The sequence below is a fragment of the Sorex araneus genome, chromosome 3 (assembly GCF_027595985.1).
Source record: "Sorex araneus isolate mSorAra2 chromosome 3, mSorAra2.pri, whole genome shotgun sequence".
In the NCBI taxonomy this organism is placed as follows: domain Eukaryota; kingdom Metazoa; phylum Chordata; class Mammalia; order Eulipotyphla; family Soricidae; genus Sorex; species Sorex araneus.
The window spans coordinates 220,382,836-220,406,302 of NC_073304.1; the positions used below are offsets into that span (position 1 = coordinate 220,382,836).

At 46.5% G+C, this 23,467-nt stretch overlaps 1 protein-coding gene across 1 annotated transcript; it reads left to right on the plus strand.

Annotated features, from left to right (window-relative positions):
• The first annotated feature begins 6,332 nt into the window (after positions 1–6,332).
• LOC129403531 (RAD52 motif-containing protein 1-like) lies at positions 6,333–23,165 on the plus strand. Its single transcript, XM_055132258.1, has 9 exons — positions 6,333–6,388; positions 14,006–14,128; positions 14,432–14,531; positions 15,795–15,878; positions 16,905–17,024; positions 17,437–17,608; positions 17,901–17,913; positions 20,031–20,110; positions 23,101–23,165. The coding sequence occupies exons 1-9, from the start codon at positions 6,333–6,335 to the stop codon at positions 23,163–23,165; spliced, it is 813 nt and encodes a 270-aa protein (XP_054988233.1).
• The last annotated feature ends 302 nt before the right edge of the window (positions 23,166–23,467 follow it).

Below are 23,467 nucleotides of genomic sequence, written 5' to 3' on the forward strand. Positions count from 1 at the left end.
CTGCAAGTTTCCCGAATAGGGGTCACCAGCCAGGCCAAGATGGGAGGGACAATCTCTGACCCAGTGGTGTCCCTTTCGCCATCGTGGACGAGGTCCAGCTGGTGTTCTCACAGTGGCACTGTTTGGAGGTCCCCTGTAGTCCTTACAGAAGTGGCCTGAACTCCCACAATTAAAACATTTGCCCTGATCTTGCCTCTGTATGGCATAGGCCTCAACAGCATTTATAGGTGCCTAGTGTTTGATAGAATCCACATTCCCACATGCCTTCAAGTACCCCATAATGTCCTCCTCCTCCTTAATGGGGCACAGCATGGCCTGGCAATCCTCATTAGCATTTTCAAAGGCCAATTGTTTGGACAAAAGCTCCTGAGTTTCCTTACCCTTCACCTGCTTTCCTATGGCTTCCATCAACCTCCCTGTGAAGTCCTCATAGGGTTCTGTGGCACCCTGAATAATCTTAGTATAGCTCCCCTTCAATTCAGCATCTGCATCAATCTTCTCCCAGGCCCACAAGGCGGCGTCAGGGACATGAGTAAAAACAGCACGAGGCAAGGTGACTTGCTTTTTAGGGTCGTGCCATTTCCCTTCACCTATTAACATCTCATAAGTCAATTTAGTCCCTGACAATTTTCGTCCAGCATGGCCTTGGGTCTATAGTTTTACCTTGGCCTCACCACTGAACTACATCATCCATTGCATATACTGAGAAGGGCTTAAGCAAGTCTTAGCAACCACATGAAAAGCTTGAGGTACCCAATGAGCCTTTTTACTCCAGCCTGTAAGATACTCCTTACAGTATGGATGTGTAGATCCATATGAGGCACAGGCCTTTTTAAATTACTGAGTGAGTCCATTCTTAACCCTTCCTAAGATGGAGACTGATTTTCCTCCACCTGGATGGGAAAAAAGAGACGGAGCTCATGGGGCCTGGGTGGGAGTGACCATTTACAGTCGAAAGATCTCAGTTGTCAGCTTTTATTGGGAGAATGTCCTGAGCTACCTGGAGGTCACTTGGCTGAAGGGCAGCGGCTCCTGTGAGAAGCCTTCTCTACCATGCTGCTCTTGGACTCAGAATCTGAGGAACTGGTAGCTGGCTCATCAGACCCATCACTTTCCTGTGATTCACTGGAAGTGCAGTCACACAAGGGAGGTGGTGGTCTCTCTGGCTTAACATCAGTAGGGAACGTTAACTCATGAGTGGCAGAGAGATTTTTGCTCTGAGAACATGTTTGCACTGGAAACGCCTTGATCTGCTTTCGAGGCTTAGGTACGAGAGTAGCCAAGATTTGACCATTGGGCTTCTTTCTAGGCTTGTGTATGGGAGGAGCTGAGGGTAAGGCTCTCTCCATAGTAGAAACTTTCTTTACTTCATCCTTATACTTAAGATCCTCTCTGTTTAACTCTTGAGGAACGTCTCCCATAGTATATCTAACATCCTCCTCCTCAGAGGTACCTTTCAAAGCCTTGAAAATGGAGTTAACAATTTCCCAAGTTACCCAGAATTGTTTGGGGATTCTAGCCCCTTCTTTAAATTCCTTGAAGATATTATCCTTAATCTTTCCCCAAACCTTAGGCTCCAAAGTATCCTTATCTGGAAACCAAGGATGAAATTTGTAGACAATTTTTATGCAGGACCGGAATTGGTCCGAGAAACAGGTTGTCCAGTTCTCTTTGCAAAATGCTTAATTAATTCAATAAAAAACTTGCCAGGTTTAGTTTGCCTCGAAAGTATTTGAACGGGCTTCATGCGGCACTGTTTTTGTCCCATCTTAGTGGGGGCGTATGACTAGTATTTAACCACAAAATCCTGTTCTCCCCCTAAACTTTTTTAGAGTGGGGTTCTACTGAATGCTATTCTTACCTTTAGTTGCACACCAGTTGGATGTTCGTGCCCGCCCAAGGACGCCAGTTGTGTAAACACACAAAAAGGGGGGGTTGCACACTGGGCACAGAGCAGCGGCGCTCTATCTCTCCCTCCACCCGCATTCGGTACTCTCTAGCTGCTTTTCCCCCTCCCCGGGGAGGTTGATGGTGATGATGAGGCAGGCGAAGGAAGGAAAGAGGACCAGGCTGGTTTTCTCAGTTGCAGTTTATTCCATTCCCATCTCCATTCTCCACTGATTCTCCTCCTGCTTCTTCCTCCCCCATGCTGCTTCATTCTCCTCCTCTGGATCTGGATCTGGCGTCTCCAGATCTGGCACTGGGACCCCCAGCCCACTCTTACAGCCTAGTTAAATCCCCCAGCATGAGGGCTTGTGGCTTACACATAGGTGTGGTCACAATCAATAGGGGTAAAGTTCTTTCCCTTGGGGGATGCTACTTCTAGGACAGATTCTCTTTCAGCAGGACACCCGCCCAAGAGGGGAATCCCATGGGTGTGTTTCTCCTCTCCTTGTCCAACTAACATATAAGCATTCATAATATCAATCATTTTGTATGGACACAGCTAAAAACGAATTAAGCTTATAGAATTGCTCTCCTGGAGTCATCTCGATCTCATACTACAGTGCTCAGGCCAGATTAGTCTTTCCTATCCCTAGCAGGGTCCTAGTCTCATCATTACTTTTGGATCATGACAGCATTTGTCCATGACCAAGCTCTTAACATATAGTAAAAGATCAGGCACTTTGGCCAGGCCCATCTCAATGCCAGGGTAACACATAACTCACCACTTGCCCTGGGTCCATCTCGTCCCTTGTCGGGACCCTGCCTTTGGGGTGCTAGGAACTAAGGGCAACTGAGGCTTAAGTCAGATGCCCAGGAATAAATAATATTCAAAGCCAATTAAATCCCAAGTTATAAAGCATATTAACAACAGTCTTTCTTTGTCGATACAAATAGGACATTGCTTTAAAGTAAACTATTCAAAAAACACAAGTAGAGGAGAAAGGCAATATTAACTTAAAATACAAATTCAGTGTCCTAGAAAGATCTGAACTTACAAATTAACAGTCTTATTGGGGGGGGGGAAGTTGATTAACTGGCTGTGGAAGGGAGCATAGAGAAGTGGTTACAGATAGACAAAGGAATGGAAGTGACTCGGGAGCACTTTGAGGGGTGTGACCCAATAAACTTAAGCTCCTTATGGCAAGGGGAACAGGACATACCAATGTTGTCTTAAAATGTTTAGAGACTATTACCAGATAAACCTAAACTCATTGTGGCAAGGTAAAAAGGACAAACTAATGATATCCTACAATTACTGACCTCTGTAGTTACAGTAATAGTCACACCCATAGGTTTAGCAGTGACATAGGGCAAATTTAAGCTTAGAGCTTCATTCTGACTTGGAGATGGAACATTTTCTTCTGAATGCAGAAATGCTCAGATGGTTCAGGAGGCTGATCAAGGACCCCTTGTGGCACTGGAGAAGGTTCAGTCTCATTACTGATTTTTTAAAAGATAGAAACTCCTCCGAACTGTGCATGGGAGAACACATGAGTTTGCCATGGAACCCCAGCCTCGCACATGCCAGCCCTATGCTCCACCACTGATCCCTACCCGGCCAAGTCTAAAACCTGAGAGCCACTGGCTTTGCTTCTTTACCAAAAAGAAGAAGGGGCTGGAGAGACAGTGCAGCAGGTAGCCAGTCCAGAAGCTAGCTGGAGGCACTGGGATGGGGGAAGCCCAGCACAGGCCCTGTTGGGAAAGGTCCTAGAGGCACTCCCTCCCTGCCCCCACCTGTTTTTCTCGGGGAGTTGTGCCAGCGACTCTGGCAGGTTTGTTCAAAGGCTGTGCTGTGAATGGGCCCCAGTGACATGCTGTCCCTGTCACCAGTGAGGAAGCACAAGTGGGTCTGAGTGTGGAAGCCCAGGAGGCTTAGTGCTGAGGCTCCCCAGTGCCTGACTCAGGTCCCATCTCTCTGGGCCCAGGGAGCTGAGCCCCCCAGGAGCCGCACCCCTGCTGGGCTGCAGCCCCAGGTGGCAGTCCTGATGGGCATGTGGGAAACTGCGGCAGCAGGGGGAGGTGTGTGTGCTGGGCCCTCAGGTGACAATTTCCTCCCTGGTCAGCCACTGCGGGTGCCCAGCCAGCTTCCTGGCCTCTGCCCTCCCATGCCAGGCACCAGAAGGCAGGGAGGTCTTGGAAAAGTGAGAAAAGAAACCAGAAAGGGGCTGGAGTCCATTCTCCCGAGCTCAGTGCCCCAGCCAGCGAGTCACTGGCGACAGGAGAGACAGTCATGGCAGGGAAGGGGCCGGGTCTGGCCATCCGCAGATCACATCCACATGCAGGGCCTAAATCTCCACGACCCATGAACAAACAATGCTGGGCTCACTAGAGGCCCCCATGCCAAAGTCAGAGGCGGACCCCTTCCTCAGAACACACACACAAGTGTGCTCAGGGTGTGAAGTGGCACGATTAAGCTCTGAGTGGACAGGACTGGAGCAATAGGATAGTGGGTAGGGCACTTGCCTTGTATCCAACTGACCCAGGTTCAATCCCCAAGACCACACATGATGCTCTGCATCCCGCCAGGAGTGATCCCTGAGCTCATAGCCAGGAGTAAGCCCTGAACACCACTGACTGTGGCTCAGAACCATAATAAATTAAGCTTTATAAGTTCATAAAGAAGACCAGAAGCAGTTTAGCAGTTGCTTAGGACAAGAGCATAGAGACCAAAAACAGGCTAGTTCTAGTGGACATCCTCAAAACAAAAACCTCGTTAGTTCCTAAGGTGCCATCAGGAAAGTAAAAACACAGCCCAAGACATAAGCAGTTGGGCCAGAGCTGTAGCATACTGGGCTGGTGTTTACCTTGCAGCACCTGACCAGGTTTGATCCCCACCACCCCACAATTTTGATAACTCCTGAGCATATCCAGATGTGACTGGGAAGAAAAAATCAATGCAAGCTTAGTATTGCTTCTATAGATGCAACCATCACCATCAGAGTGACCTAGTGGCATAGTGTTTCCCACTGGTCTATGGTGGGCCTGGGGACACAGGGTCAGCTGGAGCCACAGGAGTCCAAGCAGGTGTGGAAAACGGCCCCTGAACTAAGACTCGGGGAGATGAGCAGCATCTGAGGATGTGGCGACAGAGGAAGGAGCAGTGGGCAGGAACTGCTAGTGCCTAGCGAGCTTTGACTCACAGGGCCTGGGATTTTCTGGTTCTTTCTTGGATACAGTGTGGAGCAACCCTGGGTTGGTTGCAGTAAGCGACCCACTTAAGCTAGAGGAGGGAGAGCACGAGGAATACCAATTGTATTTAATTAATTTATTTTGTTTTGTACGTCACACCCAGCAGTGCTCAAGGTTTACTACTGGCTCTGCACTCAGGAATTACTCCTGGCAGTATTCTGGGGACTGTATGGGATGCTCAGGATCAAACCTGGGTCGGCCGCATGGAGGGCAAATGCCTTACCCATTGTACTATCTCTCCGACCCCGAAAATGAAAATGAGCAGTCTTGCAGAGCCCAGCCAAGGGGCTCAGGGGAGCCTGGGGAAACAAGTGGAAGTAAATCTGCAAAGCGGCAAAGTGTTTGCAGGAGGGGCCAGAGCCACCGTGTAAGGAGCTTCCTTAGCATGCAGCTGACCCGGGTTTGATCCCCCAGCATCCTTTAAGGTCCCCTGAGGCTGGCAGGAGTAATTCCTGAGTGCAGAGCCAGCCAGGTGGGACCAAAAACCTGACTCAGCCTGCCTCTGCTTCTCTGGGAACCAGGCTCCACAACGCCCCCTGCACTCCAGCTTTCTCCACTCCTGATGGGCCCCTCAAGTTCCACCACTAAAGTCTTAAGCAGCCATGAGGGTGGCTTTGGTCCAGCCTAAGTACCTGGGATGCAAAGTCTGCTGGATCAGCTCTTGGTTCCATAGTTGGAGCCACGGGAGCATTTGCACCAAACAATCGTGTCTGGTCTCAGCTAGCCACAACATTTTCAGTGGAAAAAGAAATGTCCCATTCCCCAGAGAGGTAGACACCCTCAAACAGTCAGCTCAGCCATGGCGGGTGTTCCCATGGTTACCGAACTTCACTGCCCTTCACGGTGAACAGATAAAGTAATTGTAGAAGCGCCTGTCCTCTCCGGGTGACTGTGTGGTGTTGGGCAAACTCAGGTACCTCAGGGGTACTTATGACTGACTCTTTCGAGAGAGAGTCTGTGGGGCAAGGGTGGGGGCAACATTTTTCTTTAGTAACTCTCAGCCCAAGCAAACAGGGCCCATTCCTGTCATGGGAGAAAACTGTTTAAAATGTGGAAGCCCCTGAATGGGGTAGAGCAAAGGCCACAAATGAGGGCAATTGACAGGAACCATCAGAAGGGCCACAGGAGGCCGGAGCAGAGATCCACAAAGGAGACCCAAGGAGTGGCCCTAGGGCCTCACAGAGCACTGGGTCAGGATGGATGAAGCCAGAACCAGTGTTTTGTCTCTACAGGCTGATGTGGAAGCTGCGCAGTGAGGGCCGACCACTCTCCACCTGGATGACAGAGTGTCCCCTGGAATGAGGTGGGGGAAGCCGGCCTGCTGTGGAGTTTTCCCAGAACTACTCTCGCTCCTCACTTGGGGATTCTCCATTTCTTCTGTCCTTTGCTTTCATTCTCTGTCACTTTCTTCCCTTCCCCTTCACAAGACAAATGGAGCCAGAGCCCCAGGACTACAGGGTTTCCAAGGGCTGCCTCCTCATTCCCATGCTAATCCGGGCCCCTAGCTCCTGACTGTCATTCCTAAAACCAAGGGGACCCCGATGAAATGTCTATATTTGGGGGATTATTAAAGTATTCCTTGTAGGAAGAAAGCGTTCACATTTTCCTGATCAAATTTGAGTGTCAAGGGCAATCGGGGCGCTCAGGGTACTAAAAGGAAGATAACACCTATTGTCCGCGAATGTTCATGGTGAAGTGGAGACCTGTGTGAACAGTTTCACAGGGTGTTGGGAGAGGCAATGAACTCTAATTACTGGTTTGAAACAATATCAGGCTCCAGGTAACATATCCAAAGCCAATCGTTTTTTATGGAGAGAGAAAGCTCAGGTACAGCTTAATGATCTGGTTTTGATTGAGGCATAGAAAATAGTGGTGGGTGGAGGAAGTGTGTCAGAATGCCAAAGATTTCAGCCTGCTCTGAAAGAATGAACTAGAATTCAGATCATCTTTACAAAGTCCTGGATGGGGCTGAAGCAATAGCACAGCAAAAAGGGTGTTTGCCTTGCACGCGGCCTACCCAGGTTTGATTCCCAGCATCCCATATGGTCCACTGAACGCTGCCAGGACTAATTCCTGAGTGCATGAGCCAGGAGTAATTCCTGTGCATCACCAGGTGTGACACAAAAAAAGCAAAAAAAAAAAAAAAAAAAAAAAGGTGCTGGATGGAATCTATATCTCTGTTTTGTTTGAGGCAGGGGTATTTGGCACCACACCCAAGTGTCTGGGGCTATTCCTGAATGTCTTGCTCAGGAGTGACCCCTTGGAGTGCTGAGGATACACTCCCAGTCATCAACCAAAAACAGGAACATTAATGATTAGGGATGATCCTTTCTAAAAAGACGAGGGTGGGGGGCTTCCAACATGTTCCTTTATATTTTACATACTCTTCCAAGGATCAGAGTTGGGTTGGCCACATGCGAGGCAAGCACTTTACCCTCTGTCCTATCTATCTTACCCAGGATCTATTTTTTTCTTGCTTTTTGGGTCACACCCAGCGATGCTCAGGGGTTACTCCTGGTTCTGCACTCAGGGATCACTCCCGGTGGTACTCAGGGGACCATATGGGATGCTGGGATTTGAACCCGGGTCGGCCGGGTGCAAGGCAAACACCCTACCCTCTGTGCTATCACTCCAGCCCCGGATCTAATTTTTTTGTTTTTGCACCACACCCAGTGATGTTCAGGGGTTGGGTTACTCTTGTCTGTGCACTCAGGAATCACTCCTGGCAGTGCTCAGGAGACCATATGGGATGCCGGGGAACGAACCAGGCCAGTCACATGCAAGGCAAGCCCCCTACCACTGTTGATTTCATTTTCTTAGGAGGTGCCAATATGGAATAAAACCTGCTTAAGGACAATACAGGGCAATTTGCAGAAAAGGGACTGATGGAGGCATGTCCTACAGGTAGCAGCCATCAATCCTGATAAAACTGGGATGTGCCTTGAATCACTCATGTTCCTACTTTTGAATTTTAACTACAGCAGCCATAAAATGAGAAATGATGATGTGGTAGTTTCTAGACTGTTGGATATCATTGGTTTGTCCTTTCCCCCTTGCCACTAGGAGCTTAGGTTTATCAGTCACACTCATCAAAGTGCTCCCGAGTCACTCCCATTCCTTTGTTTATCTGTAACCAATTCTACCAGTTTATCTGCTCTTCCCTTAATCAAACTCTGTTAATTGGTAAGGTCAGAACTTCCTAGGACACTGAATATTATAACATTGCCTTTCTCTCCTCTTTATGCCTTTTGAATAATTTACTTTAAAGCTATGTCTTTTTTGTATAGACACAAGAAGACAATATTATGTTTTTATAACTTAAGACTTAATTGGCCTCGATATTCCCTCCTGGGCATCTGCTTTCTCCACTTAAGCCTCAGTTGCCCTCAGTTCCTAGCACCCCAAAGTAGGGTCCCCGACGTGGGACGGGAAGGATCCAGGGCAAGCGGTGAGTTATGTGCTACCCTGGCATCGAGATGGGCCTGGCCAAAGTGCCTAATTCTTAACTATAAGTTAAGAGCTTGATCATAGATAAATGCTGTCATGATCCAATAGTAATTATGAGACTGGGACCCTGCCAGGGATAGGAAAGACTGATCTGGCCTGAGCACTGTAGTCTGAGATTGAGATGGCCCCAGGAGAGCAATTCTATAAGCTTTAATGCATCTCTTATTGTGTCCATACAAAATAATTAATATTATGAATTCTTATATGTTTGCTGGCTGAGGAGAAGAAAAACACATTCATGGGACTCTGCCCTTGGGTGGATCCTCCTGCTGAAAGAGAATTAAGTCCTAGGAGAAGCATCCCCTGAGGGAAAAGAACCTTACCCTATTGCTGACCACACCTAGGTGTATGCCCCAACCCCCTCATGCTGTGGAGATTTAACTAGGCTGTAAGAGTGGGTTGGGGCCCAGATCCACGGAGCCAGATCCACGGCGCCAGATCCACCGGGGCCAGATCCATGGGAGCCAGATCCACGGGGGCCAGATCCACGGGGCCAGATCCACAGATCGAGAGAGAGACCGAGAGCCGGGAGAGAGGCAGAGAGAGAGAGAATGAAGTAGGATGGGGGAGAAAGAAGCAGGAGGAGAATCAGAGGAGAATGGAGATGGACATGAAATAAACCGATCGAGCAACCAGCTTGGCCTTCTTCCTTCCTTCGCCTGCCTCGCCCGCCCGCGCGCCTTTTCTTTTTCTTTTTCTTTTTATACACTAGACTTCTAGGTTTCCAGAACAGAAAAAACAAGAATAAAATTAAGACCACGATTAAAGATTTTCCATTTGTAAAGCAACTTTAGACTGAAGGGAATTAATTATTTTTATAATTCTTCTCTATAAAACAATTATTAGCATTGTAGAGAAGTCCCACTTGACTAATGCAATCAGTTTTTGTCTTAGAAAAGAAGAACATTGGTTATATTATCCTTTGTTTTTTGGGAGGGGCCAAACCTGGCAATGCTCAGGGGTTTCTTCTAGCTCTGCACTCAGAAATTACTCCTGGTGGTCCTCAGGAGACCATATGGGATGCTAGGGATTGAATCTGATCAGCTGCATGCAAGGCAAATAAATTAACTCTCCCTGCTGTACTATTGCTCTGACCCCTGATTATATTATCCTTTTTTCAAGTGTAAAAAACTGAGCAAGCTGAAGGGCATGTGCACTCACGGGCTCTCAGGGAGGCTCTGTCTCACCGCCCGCATTTGGTGCTCTGGAACCGCTGTGTATGGGCTGGATCGGGACGGCTGTTGGCCAAGGACAGGCGAAGGAAGAAGGAGGACCAAGCTGGTTGCCGATCAGTTACCGTTTATTCAATCTTCCATCTTTCTCATCTCCTGCACTCCTAGCTCTGCCCTCTCTCTGGATCTACTGCAGCCTCTATCATCTCTTCTTTTTCTCTCTCCCCTTGCCCCTAGGCTACACACAGCCAGGTAGCAAAGTCAACATAAGAAAGCCCTTCCTGAGGGCTCTCAGGTTCAAAGCCAATACTACCTAAGGTCATTCCAAAGCCCTTCCCCACTGTCAGCAGGCAAAATACCTCTTAAGGTGTTTTTCTCCTTTCCTTCCTCCGAGAACTTATTCACGTCTTAATACTAGTTATTTTTGTATGGACATAGCAAGAGATACACTGAGGCTTGCAAGGCAGCTCTCCTGGCAACATCTTGCCACAGACTCAGACTACAGCACTCAGGTTAGATTAATCACTCCTAACCCTAGCAGGGTCCAAATCTAGTTATCACTGTTCGGATCATAACAGCATTTGTCCATGACCAAGCTCTTCACTTATAGTTAAGCATTGGGCACTTTAGCCAGGCCCATCCCGATACCAGGGTAGCACACAACTCACTGCTTGCCCTGGGTCCATCCCGTCCCTCGTAGGGACCTTGCTTTTGGGGGTGCTAGGAAGTAAGGGCAGCTGAGGCTTAGGTCAGAGAACAGATGCCCAGGAGGAAAATATGTAGAGTCAAATGACTCCCAGGTTACAAAAGCATAGCATTTGCTAAGTCTTCCTGTGTCCATGCAAAAGGACATGGCTCTGAATAAATTATGCAAAGGACTCAAGAAGAGAAAAACAATATTTACAAGTCAACAGAACACAAAGAAAGAAGTTATAAATAAACACAGAGGAATGGGAGCACTGTGATGAGAGTAACCTAATAAACCTAAACTACCTGAGACTATGTTATCCTACATATCCCCCTTTTTCTTTTACAAAAACACAAAAATTTGAATAAGGAACAATTCCAAATCACAACATAATTCCAAATCACAGTACAATCTTATTAGTTGTACTACGATTTCAGTCCAACCCTGGGCCCAGAGCAGTGCTTGTAGTAAAGCGTCCAATTGTCCTGCACTTTCCAGTGCTGATAAGAGTCACCAATGATAAGTCATTTAGTCCCATTTTGAAGAAATGAAGTGTCTGGATCAAAATTGAAGAGTTGTTCCTATAACAGCATCAGTAGTAATTGCAGCAATGAGTCTCAGGGGAGCAGCTATTAGGAGTCTGATAAATTTCAGGAATCAGTCAGGGAGCACTGGAACAGGAGCATCACAACTCCTGGCAGGAGAACTTCAGCAGGGGAATGCAGCCATTCTTTGGTCAGGTTCCTCGGTAGTCCTAGAGGTGCAACCTAGCTTATGTCTGAGAAAAAACACTTTTTTAAAGTTATCAGAGGCTTTGACAGTTGAGGTTTGGTCTCCATGCCTGTGAATAGAAAGAGTCAGAGGGAAGCTCCAATACAAATGGATATCCTAGAGAGAAATGAAAAGGTGTTCCTGTTAAAAGCCATTCCTTTCTCCTTCAGGAAACTGTGAATTCCAAGGAAAGAGTAAAAGTAAAATACTGTTAATTCAGGATACTTGGTGTGGCATTGTCCAATCCATAACCTGTAAAAGAGGGTATAAGAGATGCTCTTAATGTGATCTCATGTTATTTTAAAGGAGTAAGAGGCCTTTTCTTCAGGTCCTCTGACGCTGGCTCATCTTCTTTCCTTGTGATTTCCAGCTTGGAGCTGGAATTTGAAGGGTTGTGAGTCTCTGGAGGTCTGAGATCCAAATCAGGTGGATGAATTCTACTTCTGATGAAACATAATGGGATCCAAAGTTTCTCAGTGGGGTTATCATCTGTTGAAACAAAAGCATAGCCTTTTCCTTGAATGAGAAGTTTTCCTGCTACATTCAGTTGAGAAAATACCTCCTTTTTGTATTTGATTTAACATTCCATATGTCCACTGAAAATGCAGAGGTGGTGGGCTTATTGAAAAGGGGTTGTAGTAACTGTACTGGGGCAGGAAATATCCAACGCTGCGCTTCCTGCCGTCACTGGCTGCAGCAATTATACTGATTGGAGCTCTGAAACTCCACACTGGGAAGAGGGGCTGAAACTGAGAACATTCCCAGATTTTGTGGGGCCTGACTCTGGCCCCCTTGCAGGTGTCCCGAGTTGGGGTCACCCACTGCATCAAAATTAAAGCGACAATCTCTGGCCCAATGATTTCCCCTCTTACACCGGGGACAGGGCCCAGGACGTGCTCTCACAGTAGCACGGATGGGGGGCGTTCTGCAATCTTTACAAAAGTGGCCTGGTTTTCCACAATTAAAACATTTTTTTTCTGAGCTTGTCTCTGTAAGGCATAGACCTGCACCATATGTTTAACAGAACCAACATTCCAGCATGCTTTCAAGTATCCCATTATGTCTTCCTTCTCCTTAATAGGGCGCAGAACAGCCTGGTGATCCTCACTGGCATTTTCAAAGGCCTATAGTTTAGGGGCTGGAGCAATAGCACAGTGGGTAGGGCGTTTGCCTTGCACGCGGCCGACCCGGGTTCGAATCCCAGCATCCCATATGGTCCCCCGAGCACCGCCAGGAGTAATTCCTGAGTGCATGAGCCAGGAGTAACCCCTGTGCATCGCCGGGTGTGACCCAAAAACCCAAAAAAAAAAAAAAAAACCAACAAAGTCCTATAGTTTAGTAACAGCTCCTGAGTTTCCTTGTCCTTAACCTGCATTTCAATGGCTTTCATCAACCTTCCTATGAAATCTGCATAAGGTTCTGAGGCTCTCTGGAAAATCTTTGTAAAACTTCCCTTAAATTCTGCATCTGGGGCTGGAGTGATAGCACAGTGGGCAGGGCGTTTGCCTTGCATGCGGCTGACCCAGGTTCGATTCCCAGCATCGCATATGGTCCCCTGAGCACGGCCAGGGGTAATTCCTGAGTGCAGAGCCAGGAGTGACCCCTGAGCATTGCTGGATGTGACCCAAAAAGCAAAAAAAAAAAAAAATCGGTATCTGCATCAGCCTTCTCCCATGCACGCAGGGCTGCATCATGGATATGAGCAAAAACAGCACACGGCAAGGTGACTTGCCATTCTGGGTCACGCCATTTCCCTTTACCAATTAACATCTCATCAATCAACTTAATTCCTGAAAAGTTTTGTCCAGCATGGCCTAGGCCTTGAAGCTTTGCCTTGGCCTCATCACTGAGCCACATTCTCCACTCCAAGTACTGAGAAGGGGTTAAGCAAGTCTTAGCAACCACATGAAAATCTTGAGATACTCAGTAGGTCTTTTTGCTCCAGTCTGTAAGATACTCCCTACAGTATGAAGATGTAGGCCCATATGAGACACAGGCCTTTTTGAAATGACTGAGAGAATCCATCCTTAACCTGCGATAAGATGGATGCTGCTGCTTCTCTGCCTGGACTGGGCGATTGGGAGCATGTCCCAAGTGGTCTGGAGTCCCTCTCGGACTCAGAATCTGAGTAAGTGGTAGCAGACTCATAACCCGCATCACTTTCATCTGATGCACTGGAAGTAGAACTATATTCACCAGCCTCAGAAATATTTTTACTATGAAAACCCTTTCGAGACTTAGGTGTGGAAGGAGCTGAGGTCGTATTATTTATAATATTCTCCTCCACATCAATTGTACTTTTCAAAAACAGGAGAATAGAATTAACAATCTCCCATGTAATCCAGAATCCCACGGGGATCTTAGTCCCTTCCTTAGATGCCTTGTAGGCATTATTCTTAACTTTTTTCCAAGTCTTGGTTTCTAGAGTTCCTTCATCTGGGAACCACGGGTTAACCTTATAAACTACTTTAAAGCAGGACCGGAGTTGGTCTCTGGAAATGCAGAGTTCTGGGTCTCCTGTTCTGCGGGAGAAAAATGGAATCAAATCCATAAATGGTCTGCCCTGTTCAGTCTGGCTCGAGAAAATATGAAAGATGTTGGGAAGGCCCAGAATCTGCCCCATCTTAGCGGGGGAATGCTGTTAGGATTCTAATCCCCAGCACACTAAAAATCCTGTTCTCCCACTCACTTTCTAGACTGGGGGTGCACCGAACGCTATTCTTACCTTTAGCCTGGGGCGCGCAGATGCAGTGAAGCGGAGGAGGGCTGAGGTGGTACCTTTCACGGTTCCCAGCGAGAGTGACAAAACCCTGTTGGTGTGGGAGCTGAGCCCTGACCCCAAGGTCAAAGCCTTGCATGTGAGCTGGGTCCGGAGGGCAGGACGGGGTGTTTCGGGAAAGGCGCCTCGAGCCCTGACTTCCTACCGACCGTGGCCCCGAGCCCTGCACTGTGCCAAGGGAACCGTGGCTGTCAGCTCGCCGCGACACTTTCTCCTGCTGCACCTCGGGCCCCGTGGCAGTGGCCGTGCGACGCTGCTGCAGCCGGGGCTTGCAGAGTGCAGCGTGCTGGGGATGTGGCCCCCCGCGCGGGGCCGGGGCGTGTGCGGGGAGGGTGGGCCTCGGCCGCGCACTCTGCGGTGGGTGACCTCAGCGGCCCCGCATCGTTCTCTGTCCGCAGCCTTCTCCCGCTTTGGCCTCCTGTACGCGGTGCGCGTCTTCGCCAATGCTGCGGCCGCCCCGCCGGGTTTTTACGCAGCGGTCATTTTTTTTTTAAATTTATTTATTTTTAATTAGTGAATCACCATGAGGGTACAGTTACAGATTTATACACTTTTGTGCTTATGCTTCCCTCATACAAAGCTCGGGAACCCATCCCTTCACCAGTGCCCATTCTCCACCACCAGTAAACCTAGCCTCCCTCCCACCCTCCCCAATCCCATCTCCCCCTACCCCACCCTGCCACTGTGGCAGGGCATTCCCTTCTGTTCTCTCTCTCTAATTAGCTGTTGTGGTTTGCAATAAAGGTGTTGAGTGGCCACTGTGCTCAGTCTCTAGCCCTCATTCAGCCCGCAACTCCCTTCCCCCACATGGCCTTCGACTACATTATAGTTGGTGATCCCTTCTCTGAGTTGCCCTTTCCCCAGAATGTGAGGCCAGCCTCCAAGCCATGGAGTCAACCTCCTGGTACTTATTTCTACAATTCTTGGGTGTTAGTCTCTCACTCTGTTATTCTATATTCCACAGATGAGTGCAATCTTTCTATGTCTGACTCTCTCTTTCTGACTCATTTCACTTAGCATGAAACTTTTCATGCCCATCCACTTAAATACAAAATTCATGACCTCCTTTTTTCTAACAGCTGCATAGTATTCCATTATATGGATGTACCAAAGTTTCTTCAGCCAGTCATCCGTTCTAGGGCATTCGGGTTTTTTCCAGATTCTGGCTATTGTAAACAGTGCTGCGATGAACATACATGTGCAGATGTCGTTTTGATTATACTTTTTTGCCTCTCTGGGATATATTCCCAGCAGTGGTATTGCTGGGTCAAATGGGAGCTCAACCTCTAATTTTTTGAGAGTCGTCCATATTGTTTTCCAGAAGTGCTGAACGAGTCGGCATTCCCACCAGCAGTGTAGAAGGGTCCCTTTCTCCCCACATCCTCTCCAACAGCGGTTGCTTTTGTTCTTTTGGATGTGTGCTAGTCTCTGTGGTGTGAGGTGGTATCTTGTGGTTGTTTTGATCTGCATCTCTCTGATGCTTAGTGATGTAGAACACTTTTTCATGTGCACTTTTTTGCCAAAAGCAATTTTGGCCATTCGTATTTCTTCCTTGGTAAAGTTTCTGTTCATTTCTTCGCCCCATTTTTTGATGGGGTTGGATGTTTTCTTCTTGTAGAGTTCAACCAGTGCTTTATATACCATTGATATCAACCCCTTATCTGATGGGTATTGTGTAAATATCCTTTCCCATTCTGTGGATAGTCTTTGTATTCTGGTCACTGTATCTTTTGCAGCACAGCGGTCATTTTATTCTGCGCGCGCCGCTCACTCAGCCCAAGGGGCCTGCGGCCGGCAGCTGCTCTTCCAGTCTTCTCCGCTGAAGGTGGGTCGGCACTTGGCGGGGGCCGGGGCCCGTAGGAAGCAGTGCTGGGCGGGGGCATCTTACACTGGCAGCTAGCCACCCTCACCTAACAGCCTCCCGCAGCCTTGCAGAGTGTCCACCAGAATCTGGGCAGCACGGCCGGTCCCCCAGGGCTGCTGCTGCAGAAACGCCAGGGCTGGTTGCAGTAAGAGACTCGCTGACAGGGTCAGAGCCTGTTCCCAGCCTCCTCTGGACTTTGATGAGATCCACGTGTGTGCTTGACAGTCCTGTTGGCTGGAGGGACTCGCGGCCACTGTCATCGCTCTGTCTTAAGCCAGCCGTTCCCGATGCCCACCCCCAGTTTCCCACTGTAAACTTTCTTCCCTTTGCGTGCACCCCGGCTCCACAGTCTCCAGCTCCTGAATTCCGTCTCACTTGGGCCTCATTTTGGTCCCATTCTTTTGTCTGGCCCATTTGTTGGGTGTGGAGGGGATGGGGATAAGAACCTAGGGGTCCCCCTCTCTGCTGTTTTCCCGTGCATGCCCCCACCACTTCCCATGCATCTGAATATATGAATGAGGATTATTCTTTTACAAAACTTTCATTTGATAATTCTAAGCCTTCTCTGATTAGCTCCCTGAACTGGCTTCTCACACCTCATCTTGCTGGTCATTCCCACTCCCCATCCTTTCCTCCTTGCCTGCGCCTTCACGGACATGAGAACACCCCTCCGTGGTGACCATAGACTCTGCTGCTCCTCTGCAGGCTCAACGCCTGCTTCAGTCCCTACTCTATGCCCTATACATACCTATACCCAGGAGCACATATGATTGCCCCAACCACCACCTGGAATGATCCCAGAGCACAGAGCTACAAGTAACTGATTATTGCTGAGTATGGGTCTGAAACAAGAGCAACCACCAAAGTTTGTACAATTTGCTCTTCACAGCCATCTTATGAAACTTGTGTTGAGAAGTCTTGGGTCGGCTGAATTAGATCTCTGTGGCAATTTGTTCCTATCCTCGAGTATGTGTCTTATGTCGTTAGGTTTGTCTCAGCAGACATAAAGCAGTTCAACATCGTGCCCTTGCCCTAAACAGCTCCCAATGCCAGGAACTGGCAAGCTACTATTTTGGTTTCAATGGATGGTCTGAAAGGATTGTCAGGGTAGGAAGTGGAGAGAGTTCAAGTGCAGAGCCTGTGCCCACCGTGTTCAAGGCCCTGGCTTTTGTCCTGAGTACTGCACGACTCCACAGCACTGTGGGTTGTGACCCCAGCAGGCCCTGTGGACCGACAGACCTGGCAGATGAGAGTTGTCTAAGTGAAAGTGTCTGAGCCTCGGTCACACCCCAGAATCAGTAAAGATCTCAGTGAATTGACGGTGTTGTCCATATTCTACAACACTTGTGTGCTCTGCATGTGCATGGTTGGTGTAGTTCATAGGAAGTTTTGCTTAATGTTGAAGTCACAGGTTACTTCAAGTGTTAGCCTGGATTGCTGGAGTTTCATTTTTATTTCTAATTAAACATTTTAAAGTCTACATTGAGATGTTCAGAAGGACCTTCAATCTAAAATCCAGCTTCAGGATCTTTCTGACCTCGAAGAAAGGGAAAATGAAGATATTGTGGCACCACTTCAGAAGCAAAGCATGAAGATCTTCTGTGCTTTAGAGGTGGTATTGTCACCCTTTGATTGCAAGAGCCCTGGAGTTGGCATAGCCAAGGAGATTTTGGATAAACTGGAAGGTCTCTGTGGGGACTGGAATGGGGGTGTGGGTAAGAATTCATTCTCTCTCTCTCTCTCTCATCACATTTTCAGACATCAGAAAAAGCCCTTTCCTTGCTAAGCTGCTAAAGCCTTGGGCAGATGTTTTTAACAATACTTGTTCAAATCTTAGGTAGTAACCACAGAACCATTTGTTGTTTTTTAGGAGGGGAGGTGCTAGGGACACCTGATGATACTCCTTGCTCAGCACTCAAAATCACTCCTGGAGGTGCTCAGAGGACTCTGTGGAATGCTGGAGATCAAGCCTGGGTTGGCAAGTGCCCTACCTGCTGTTCTGTCACTCTGACAGAACCTTGAACTTCACAATTTTAGAGCTGTCTTCCTACCAAGAAGCTTAGGGGTATGGAGATGGGAACAGTGTTTCTCCTATTTGGAGTAATAATCTTCTTTGTTCCAAAGTATCTTTCAAGTATAGATCATGTGTAATCTTCTGTTATCCCAGCAAATTCTTCATCTAGATAACGAAATAAACTAATATAAATGTTTTTTTCCCCCAGAATCTGTGGCACGTAGGCTTAGGGTATTCAGTCAAAGGCAGGGCTGTTAGTGAAAGAACTGGAACAGACTCTTGTAGGTGGATCTTAGGGAGAGACCAGCTCATCTATGCCACTACCAACCCTTTCTCAAGCTCCTTCCTACCACCTTATTTTGGGTGTTTCCATCCCGATCCCGAACTCCAGCCCCAAAGCAGAAAGAAAGAATTTATTTTGTATTGTTTGCTCTGAATCAACTGTTGAATATGCTCCAAAAAAGTTTCCTTAGAGGAAAGTATGTGAAGATTGCTGTATTTCCCTCAGGGACCATTAAGCCCTACAATAAGAGATTATTGATAATCTCTTATTAAAGGTTGAGCCTTGTGTAAAATGTAAAATGTATTTCCCTCTGTAAAAATGTATTTCCCTCTAAGATTGGTTGCCTCCTACTTCAAACCCCATCAACTGTGGTGTACTGCTCTTGGAATATTAGTGATGCGAGGCATGTCAACTTCCTAGTTTATAGTAGTGTAATCTGTAGGTGTCTAGCTTCACTTTGCCTATTTGAAATACATAATCAGTGTGAGCTCTGTGCCATGATCTTGACTGATTTCTCCCATCTAGTTCACTTATTCAGGAATGTACAGAATACATCAGACAGCAAAAATGTATGGTAATAGCCCTGACAGAATATACCTACCACAGAGCCTTTGAGACATAGCCTTGTTGAGCGGTTTGGGCCATGTAGCAGCAAAGGATAGGGTTAATGTTTTGCTAACTTGCTTGATTGCTTTCTGTAACTTGCTAAATTGCCTTCTGTAACTTGCTAACTTACTTGATCACTCTCTGTAAAACAATACCTTGCAGTATGACCTAAGCTACACAAAACAAGGACCTGTTTCAGGAAATGAAACTGCCCAGACGCCTGGTAATGTCCAGGAAAGGCACGGACATATGGCGAAATTTTCTCTAGCAAAGCAGAATGTCACTGATGACCCCCCTTGATCCCAAAAAATGAGGATGTTGATCTAAGTGACCTGGGAAAAATGAAGATGTTGATCAAAGTTACCTTGGAAAAATGGGAAAAATGAGAATAATGATCAAAGTAATCTTATTTACTAAGGTGTATAAAAAGAGTCTGAACTCTGTATACGGGGCTCTCTTTCTCTCTCTCTCTAACCCTCCTCTGCGTAGGAGTGAAAGCAGAGGGAGAGCCCCAGCGCGTTGGCCTGAATAAATCCCCTTGCTGTTGCAGAAAGAGCAGTTTCAGTTTTGTTCCTTCACGCCTCTCCCTGGCAGAGATCTGCTCGACCCTAACATTGTGTGGTGCCTTCCCTTACTCACTAAGATCATGATGTAGTTCTCTTTTTATTTATTTATTTATTTATTTATTTATTTATTTATTTATTTATTTATTTATTTATTTATCTGTCTATCTATCTATCTATCTATCTATTTATTTATTTATTTATTTCCCTCACAGCAGAGCCTGGCACGCTACCAGTGGTATATTCAATATGCCAAAAACTGTAACAAGTCTCAAAATGGAGACATTACTGGTGCCCGCTGGAGCAAATCAATGAGCAAAGGGATGAGAGTGATACAGTGATAGAGTGATTTATTTATTTTTAATTTTTAAAAAGTTTTGGGTCACACCCAGCAATGCTCAGGGGTTACTCCTGGCTCCGAACTCAGAAATTACTTTTGGCAGTCCTGGCTCTGCACTCAGAAATTACTTTTGGCAGTGCAGGGGAAACCAAATGTGATTCCGGGGATCGAACATGGATCCGCTGCATACAAGGCAGAGTCCATACCTCCTGTAGTATTGCTTCATCTCCAGTTCTCTTTTTAGACTTCATTTAAGTCAGTGAATACAGATTGGCATTGTAAATCTATTTGTTTTGGTTGGATTTAGGATCATAATTACGACTCAGAAGTTTGCTATTCAAAAGGCTGTGTCAGATGCATTTCAGAAACTGCTCATTGTGGTTTTAGGTAAGACTTTTCTCAGTTGTCCTTGAAGTACTGCAGTTTTCTTATTTGAAGAGCAAATAAATTGAATTTGAGAAGTCAATTTTATTGAAAATGCAATGCACTGTGGCACTGTCATCCCATTGTTCATCGATTTGCTCGAGCACGCACCAGTAACATCTCCATTTTGAGATTTGTTGTTACTGTTTTTGGCATATTGAATGCGCCATGGTTAGCTTGCCAGGCTCTGCCGTGTGGTTCAGATACTCTCGGTAGCTTGCCGGGCTCTCTGAGAGGGAAGGAATAATCGAACCCAGGTTGGCCGTGTGCAAGGCAAATGCCCTACCTGCTTTGCTATTGCTCCAGCCCTATATTGAAAATAATGGAAATAGTACTACTTCCTATTCTTTTATTCACTAGATGCTTTTCAGAAGTCTCAAATTTGTTCTTTGTGGAACCTGTGAAAAATAATTACAGTAAATATTACCCCCAATGTATAAATATAGGATAGTTTAGATTGTAGAGTATTTGATCCAATTCTTCTTTCTCAATTGTTAGTCAATAAAACAGAATAGTATAGTGGTTATAAACTTCAGACTCCTGTTTAAGTACTAGCTCTGTTCATTTTTCTGCCTTTGGACTGGAGCAATAGCACAGCGGGTAGGGTGCTTCCCTTGCATGAGGCCGACCCAGGTTCTATTCCACTGTCCCTCTCGGAGAGCCCAGTGAGCTACTGAGAGTATCCTGCCCGCACAGCAGAGCCTGGCAAGCTACCCGTGGCATATTCGATATGCCAAAAACAGTAACAACAAATCTCACAATGGAGATGTTACTGGTGCCTGCTCAAGCAAATCGATGAACAACGGGATGACAGTACTCCAGGGCTCCTTACTTTTCTGGGTTTTGGGCCACACCTGCTGATGCTTAGGGCTGACTCCTGGCTCTGTGTTCAGGGACCACTGCTAGCAGGACTTGGGGAACCACATGGGATTCCGGCACTCAACCTGGGTTGGCTTCATGCAGGGCGAATGTACTATCCACTGTAATATTACTCTGGCCCCTCTGTCTCAGTTTTTAAATGTAACTGTAGGTCTTCTAAACAGATATGTGAAGGTATTTCTAAGCTACAGTTTTCTGAAAAAATATACTTTTAATTTAGCTGACCTTATGGGCAATATTGTAAAAGTAAATACTTAACGCTTACATTTGTGGAATATAAAGTAACAGTGGGAGACTAGCACCCAAGGATAGTAGAGAATGAGACCAGGAGGATTGTTCCACAGCTTGGATGCTAGCCTCACATGCTGGTGCATGTGAGACAGCTCAGATAGAGAAGGGACCACCAAGTCAAGAGTGCTTGGAGGGCCCATTTGGGATGGGAGATGTGTGCTGGAGGTAGACTACAGACCAAACATGATGGCCACTTAATGCCTATATTGCTAACCACAATACCCAAAGGAAGAGAGTAAAAGGGAATGTACCTACCACAGAGTGGGAGGAGGGGGGTCATGGAGGGATACTGGGAACATTGGCAGTAGAGGATGGGCACTGGTGGAGGAATGGGTACTCAGTCATTCTATGGCTGAAACGTAAGCATGAAAGTTTGTTCGTCTGTAACTGTTGTACCTCACAGTGATTCATTAAAAACAAGAAAATAAAGACATCAAATAATAAAAATTAACAAATAATATTTAAAAAACTTACCTAGAATTTAGTAACAGAGAAAATATTCTAATTATTGCTACTGTTTTCCTACTGAACAGGAAACTCAACTGGCATCAGTTCAGGGTTGGTTTTCAGCACTGACATATTGAGTGGTTGTGATTTTATATGACAACCAACTATGTATTGTGAATCTTCACTGTGATTCTGCTGGGGCCAGGAAACAGCTGAGAGACGTAGTGCACATGCTGTGCATGTGGAAGGCCAAGGTTGGATTCCTGGCAACACATGGGTATCCAGGAGCACCCCCAAGTACCCAGCTCGGGAGAAGACTCTAAACACTGCTGGGTGTGATCCCAAACAAAAACAAATAATGGCCATACTATTTAAGATTTTAAAATTTTCTCCTCTTATGAAATTTAATAGTGTTATGAATATTGCCGGCTGCGCCAGAAGGAAACTGAAGAATCAGTAGAGAATCCACAAACAGAATTGCTCTCCTTGCTCTATAGCCCTGCAGTCTTAGAGACAGAAATTTTAAGTTGTCAGAGACCTTATTTACTTACACGAGTAGACCCGGAGTTGACTTCAGCCTTCCAGTCTGGGTAATTCTTCTAGGAAAAGTGACTTCTTTGGTCAGTTGGTAGAATTTCTGTCAACTATAAGAACATTTAAGAACCAATGGGGGCTTAAGAAGATGGTACTGGAGCCAAGGCACCTGCCATGCACATCCCTGCCATGGCATATGGTCCCCTCTAGCACCACCAGGGAGCACAGAGCCAGCAATAGCCCCTGAGTACCAGAAGATATGATCCCCACACCCAAAATTTAAAGAAATAAAAGAAGCAGTGGGTTGGACAGATAGCTCAGCAGACTGGGCACATTCTTGGCATGCAGGAAGCATAGTTTCAGTTCCAGCTCAGCATGGTATTGCTAGGAGTGACTCCCAAGTACGAAGTGGGTATAATCCCTGAGCACCATCGAGTCTGACTTCATATCAGAGAAACAAAAAGAACCAAACTTAATGTCTGCATAGAAAAGGAAAATGCTCTTATTTTATGCTTTAAAAATAAAATTATTGGATGTATAACGGGAGTACACACCAGCATCATTGTATACTGCCTTTATAGAAATAACATTTTAGACAGTAATTTTTCTTTTTTTGCTTTTTGGGTCACACCTGGCAATGCACAGGGGTTACTCCTGGCTCTGCACTCAGGAATTACTCCTGGCGGTGTTCAGGGGACCATATGGGATGCTGGGGATCGAACCCGGGTTGGCCTCGTGCAAGGCAAATGCCCTACCCAATTTAGACAGTAATTTTGAATTTATCCTTGTTAACTTTATTTCAGAAAGTGGTAAAATACCTGTGGAATATAGGCCTTTTGAGGAGCTCACTGATGCCAGAACTACATGATTTAATTCAAGTCTGTGAAGAGAAAAACACAAGGATGACATACAGAGGATGGCTGTAATTCAAAATAATGAGCCGACCTTGGAAGTTTTTAGCATATGCAGTCAATTCTACCATCCCCAGAAAAATATGAACTCTAAAACTTTATTTGAGGGAATTTCTGAAGTTTTCCTGAAGTCCTGGCCCTTGGTTCTAAACTCTTATTTGAAATTTGGAGAGTTTTAAGTGCCCTCTGAGTTCTGTCAGAGAAATACCTTTTTGAAATCCCCTTAAACAGGATCTAGGGATTTTGGCCTTAATTGTGA